A 6,977-nucleotide genomic window follows, 5' to 3' on the forward strand; every position below is an offset into this window, starting at 1 on the left:
GTTTTCGTGTTTAGTGATTTTGATTTAGAGTTTAAGATTTATCTTAGAGTTTAAGATTTATCCTAGAGTTTAGGGTTTAGGATTTAGGGTTTAGGGATTAGTATTTAGGGTTTAATATTTTGATGACGACGTTAAAAATATTTTTTTTGTAATTATTACTATTTTCTATTTATTTCTTTTTTATTTTTAATTTTAAAAAAATAATATAATTTGACAATATTTTGTTTCTTTTTTTTAAAAGATATCAAATATACTAATGGTTGGGGTGAACCCAATAATAAGTCTTCTAAAAATTGCCGCTGCAGGAATCTCACTGTTTACAAACGACAACAACAATGGTGAATATCGCATCCGCAAATCGAGAAGCTTTGATCGCACAAAGTATCTGCGGCACTATATTGAAAGGAAACTGGAAAAACATTCTGAAACACAAACTCGATTCAGGACTACTAACATCATCCATAACCACACAGGTACTCTCCGAGCTTTCATCGTATGGCGGACCTTCTCTCGCACTAAGCTTCTTCACCTGGACTAATTCGATCCCAAGTTGCAAACACACCTTACAGTATTCCTGGAAAATGATTCTGATCCTCACCAAACACAATCATTTCAAAACCGCACACCAACTGCTCGACAAATTGTCTCAACGAGAGCTTTTGTCATCGCCTTTGGTTTTAAGGTCTCTACTTAATGGTGTTTCGGAAGACCCGGAAGTTCTGTCTCACGTCTTTAGCTGGATGATCATATATTACGCTAAATCCGGCATGATCAGGGACTCTATCGAGGTTTTCGAGCAGATCAGGAGTTGCGGGTTAAGGCCTCACTTGCAAGCTTGTACTGTGTTGCTTAATAGTTTAGTGAAAGAGAGATTGACTGATTCAGTTTGGAAAGTGTTCAAGAAGATGGGTAAGCTAGGTGTTGTGGCTAACATTCATTTGTACAATGTGTTGTTTCACGCTTGTTCTAAGTCCGGAGATCCTAAGAGAGCAGAGAAGCTGTTGAGTGAGATGGAAGAGAGAGGTGTCTTTCCTGATCTTTTTACTTACAACACGTTGATCTCGGCGTACTGCAGAAAGGGTATGCATTACGAGGCGTTATCAGTGCAAGACAGGATGCAGAGAAGCGGGATTGGTCCTGATATCGTCACTTATAACTCGCTTATACATGGGTTTTGTAGAGAAGGTAGAATGAGAGAGGCCACGAGGCTGTTCCGTGAGATTAAAGGGGTTGTTACGGCCAACCATGTTACTTACACTACTTTGATTGATGGGTATTGTAGAACGAATGATATAGATGAGGCTTCGAGGCTACGTGAGGTTATGGAGGCGAGAGGGTTTTCTCCTGGAGTTGTGACTTATAACTCGATTCTTCGTAAGCTTTGTGAAGATGGAAGAATAAGAGAAGCTAACCGGCTTTTGACTGAGATGAGTGGGAAAAAGATAGAACCTGATAACATCACTTGCAACACTTTGATCAATGCGTATTGTAAAATCGGAGACATGGTGTCTGCTGTGAAGGTAAAGAAGAAGATGGTTGATTCAGGGCTAAAACTTGATATCTATTCGTACAAAGCATTGATTCATGGGTTCTGTAAAGTGTTGGAAATGGACAATGCGAAGGAGGAGCTCTTCTCTATGCTAGAGAAAGGCTTATCGCCAGGATACTCGACTTATTCTTGGCTCGTGGATGGATTCTATGACCAGAACAAGCAAGATGAAATCTCAAAACTTCCTGAGGAGTTTGAGAAAAGAGGTCTTTGTCCTGATGTGGCTCTATACAGAGGATTAATAAGAAGGATTTGTAAGTTAGAACAGGTGGATCTCGCCAAAGTGTTGCTTGACTCAATGGAAAAGAAGGGTTTGATGGGAGATAGCGTTATATACACAACCATGGCTTACGCGTATTGGAGAACAGGGAAGGTCACTGAAGCTTCTGCTTTGTTTGATATAATGTATAATCGACGGTTGATGGTAAACTTGAAACTGTATAAATCTCTCAGTGCCTCCTACGCTGGTGATAATGAAGTGTTGAGATTCTTTTGGAGTCATGTAGGTGATAAAAGTCTCATATCGAAAAGCATCTTACGGGATATGAACAGAAGCGAGGTCTTATGAAGTGAGTACCCGTATGAGCTCAGTGTTGATCACGAACTCTGAGTCGCTTGGAGCCTTGGACTCGTAGGAATTAAACTCAAAGTTTCATTCTTTTAAGAGGGTCCGAGTTTCCTCTGTTTTGAGAAATTAGTTAATGGGCAAGCCTGATAATTTTAAGGCTTTGAATGGTGTACATACTTGAAAGACTTTAGCACCATCGATCAAAGTTATATTATTCATTCTTTTTTTTTTTTTTTTTTTTTTTTTTTTAAACATTATATATTATTATTACAAACTTCTTTTCTTTTTTTTTTCATTCTTACAAACTTCTCTTTAGTAAAGGAAATTTTACTGTTTGCTTTCATATGCATTATTTTTTTTAATTGCTTCAATAATAAATTACTTTAGTAATAATAATATCAAATTAAAACATCAAAAAGTTATATTTCCAAACCTTCAATATCATTGCAGTTAAGAATGGTTTTCGGATTATACTAAATCTCTTAGCTAGATTAACACTGAAAATAATCTAATCCCTTATATATTAATTGAGTAACATTTGAAAAGATGTAACCTCAGTTTTGTATTAATTAAAATAGGTCCCAATGCATAGGTGACACTCAATTAGGTAGTCAATTACATTCAATTGAAAAATAAGTAGGTCCACATTCGATTTTTATATGTTGTTAGATACATAAGTTGGTCAAACTATATGATATAATGATATGATATGTTATTTTCTTTCCTTAAATCAAACCTACGGAATTACCATAAATGACTAATATATATATGACAATTAATGATTTTAATAATAAAGATTTGATAACAATTTATATCTCCTCCATCATTTTTTGTTTAATTTAATATTATTAAAATAAATTAAACAATCAAATTAGCTATAAAAATAAAATTTAGATTTTTTCGTATATGTTATATTTTGAATTTTTAAAAACGACAATAAATGACTAAAACTATTAAAATTATTATGTTAAAAATTAATGATCAATGGTTTAACATTTTTATTATAAGAAGATACACATGATTTTAAAACCATATGAGTAAAAAATATCATTTAATAATAATAATATATATATATATATATATATATATATATATATATTTATTTTATTATTAAATGATATTTTTTACTCATATGGTTTTAAAATCATGTGTATCTTCTTATAATAAAAATGTTAAACCATTGATCATTAATTTTTAACATAATAATTTTAATAGTTTTAGTCATTTATTGTCGTTTTTAAAAATTCAAAATATAACATATACAAAAAAAATCTAAATTTTACTTTTATAGCTAATTTGATTGTTTAATTTATTTTAATAATATAAAATTAAACAAAAAATGATGGAGGAAATATAAATTGTTATCAAATCTTTATTATTAAAATCATTAATTGTCATATATATATTAGTCATTTATGGTAATTCAGTAGGTTTGATTTAAGGAAAGAAAATAACATATCATATCATTATATCATATAGTTTGACCAACTTATGTATCTAACAACATATAAAAATCAAATGTGGACCTACTTATTTTTCAATTGAATGTAATTGACTACCTAATTGAGTGCCACCTATGCATTGGAGCCTATTTTAATTAATACAAAATTGAGGTTACATCTTTTCAAATGTTCCTCAATTAATATATAGGGGATGATTACTAGGGTCGATGTATATTTCAGTTTGTCATCTTTATTATTTATTTTCTGTATTTGTTTATTATTTTATTTATATGTTATTAAATGTCTTATAATATATTTTATTATGCTTATAATATTTCTTATAATCATAATAATTATAGCTAATTTATATATTCATTGTTATAAGTAAAATTAAATTGTATCTCTTATTTAAAAGACAAATTAATTTCATACAAATAGTTAAAACAAATTTTTTTAAAAAAATGTTTAAATACACTAAAACTTCTATGAAAATATTATTATTTAATATATTATTTTTAATATAAACAAAACAATATCTTACAAATATTGTTCTAGATTAAAACTCAGTGTAAAATATAATCAAGGTATTCACACTAGATATTCATAATTTATTTAACATTTAACATTAAATTTTATTTAGTTTTACAAATATTATGTTTCTGAAAATACGAATCAGACTATTAAATTAAAAATGAAAATTTATATATTTTCTAACAAAATGTTTTTTCTTATATTCTTGTTTATAATATTAAGGATTAATGCATCTATTTAGTGGTTTAGGTGAAATTATAATATATTTTTGGTCCAACATTATAATAACTTTATTTTTATTTTTTTGTTAAATTTCATACATTATTTTGATTTTTAAGTTTTTCTTTCTTTTTTGTGAACAGAAATGAAAAAAAAAACCGTTAGTGCCTGCTGTTGCTTAGTGTGGTATAGTTTATGGACATAACTTAGGTTCACCCCCTAGGGTGAACCTTTAAATTAACCCCACACTTTATAACCAATCAAAATGACACATAGATTATTAATTAAAAAATATTAAATTAAATAAAAAATAGCTACAAAAAATAAAAACGCTAATTTTAACGACGTTAACACTTCCAGCTAAATCCTAAATCTTAAATTCTAAACCCTAAACCCTAAATTTTAAACCCAAATTCAAACCCCTAAACCCAAACCCTATACCCTAAACCCTAATCCTAGACCATAAATCCAAATTATATACCCTGAACCCAAAAACTAGACTATAAACCTAAACTCTATACCCTAACTATAAAAGTTGAGGCTATAAGCCGTCGAGGACGTCCACGTAGGATTTAAAACTTTCAGTCGTGTTTTGACACATCAACATTTTAGTTTGCTATATAAAAAAAAAAAAATTAAATTACACATTTTAGTTTGCTATTTTGACAAATCAACATTATGTCAAATCATCATTTAAAAAAATATGTTAATATTTCCAAAAAATATATTTAATAAAAATGAAATTAGTATGTACATATGTAATATAAATTAAACTAACAAAATAAATATTAAAGTTGTTGCCACTATAGTAGAATGGAAAATCAAAATATTAATATTAACAAAACAACTTACATTTTTTTTATGTACAATAAATCTAAAATTATTTTATACCAAAATTGAATAGTAAATTAATGTTAAAACAGTTAAAAGTAACAAAAACAAAAATAAAACATGAAACATTCTTATACAAACAATCAATTTTTTTTGTGTCACGATATAAACAACCAATCAAAATATGACAACTTAACATTTCTAAAAATATGTTAATATAATAAAAAAACTATAACAATTGCATATACAATATAAATTAAACTAAAAGAAGAAATATTAACATTTGACAATTATTTAACAAATGAAACTACTATAGTAAAATGAAAAATCAAAAGCAAAATAGTGATATTAACAAAAAAACTTAATGTCTTATTATGTATAAAGTACATTTTATACTATACAAATTAAACTAACAAAATAAATATTAAATTTGACAACTTACATAAAAAATTGCAACTACTATAGAACGGAAAATCAAATGAAAAATAGTAATATTAACAAAAAAAATCATATTTTTATTTACAATAAATCTTAAAATATTTAATACAAAAATAGAATGGTAAATAAATGTTAAATAGTTAAAATTAACAAAAAAAATAAAACTTTCTTATACAAACAACCAACCAACCAATTCATATACTATATATAAGTTGATATTATAATCATTGAGAATGTTCACATGTTATTTTAAGGCACCAAAAATATATCAAATCGTTTTTTAATTTGGTATTTCTAAAAATGTTAATATTACAAAAAATTTATTTCAAAAGAAAATATAAAGAATTATCAAATAAGTTAAACTTACAAAATTAAAAACATCATGTACAAATCTATACTATATAAAATAAAGTTTCGAAATTAACATAAAAATAACAAACAAATATAATACTTAATTTAAAAATGCAATACTTTCAAACAATTATAACTATATAAATCTAAAACACATGATTTAAAAAATTTAGGTTATATACTGCTGAAAATATTCAACAAAAATATGTACTATATGTAATTTGATGCAATAAATCATTGAAAATATCCACATATTATTTTAAAGCACCAAAATATGCAAAATTACCATTTTAGTTATTATTTTAAATATTTCAAGATTTTCAAAAAAAAAAATTATTTCAAAATTAAAAAGGAACCACTATTCAATTTAGTGAAAAGGCAAAATTATTACATGTCTACCACTTTCATGCTATCACTTTTCATTTTTACAACCACTAAAGTGACATTTTTAAAAATATATTTTTCATTAAGTGGCAAAACACTCTTATACACTTGTTCTTTCTATATATAATAAATAAATATTAAATAAATAAAAATATAAAAAAATAAAAAAAATAATTTTTTCAATTTTTTTTCGAATTATACTATTTCGAAATTCAAACCCGAAACCCTAAAACTCAACTCTAAACCCCAAACCACCAATCCTAAACCCTACTTTTTTTTGAAATATGAACCCTAAACCCTAAACCATCAGTCCTAAACCCTTTTTTTTTTTGAAATACGAATCCTAAACCCTGAAACATCAACTCTAAACCCTAACCTCGAAACCTCAACTCTAAACCCTAAACCCTAAACCTTCAACTCTAAACCCTAAAACATCAACTCTAAACCATAATCCCTAAACTTCAACTCTAAACACTAAAACATCAACACTAAACCCTAAACTATCAACACTAAACCCTAAACCCTAAAAAGTAAACTCTAAACCCTAAACCCTAAACCCTAAAACCCTAGAGTTGATGTTTTAGGGTTTAGATTTGAAGGTTTAGGGTTTTAGAGTTTAGGGTTTACGTTTAGGGTTTAGAGTTGATATTTTAGGGTTTAGATT

General features: G+C 27.3%; 1 protein-coding gene across 1 annotated transcript; it reads left to right on the top strand.

Annotated features, from left to right (window-relative positions):
* The first annotated feature begins 308 nt into the window (after positions 1-308).
* On the top strand, positions 309-2,313 carry LOC106339977 (pentatricopeptide repeat-containing protein At5g38730). Its single transcript, XM_013778832.1, has one exon. It carries the CDS (start codon positions 336-338, stop codon positions 2,115-2,117), a length of 1,782 nt encoding a protein of 593 aa, XP_013634286.1. The 5' UTR covers positions 309-335; the 3' UTR covers positions 2,118-2,313.
* Positions 2,314-6,977: the final 4,664 nt, after the last annotated feature.

Source organism: Brassica oleracea, chromosome C4 (genome assembly GCF_000695525.1).
Source record: "Brassica oleracea var. oleracea cultivar TO1000 chromosome C4, BOL, whole genome shotgun sequence".
In the NCBI taxonomy this organism is placed as follows: domain Eukaryota; kingdom Viridiplantae; phylum Streptophyta; class Magnoliopsida; order Brassicales; family Brassicaceae; genus Brassica; species Brassica oleracea.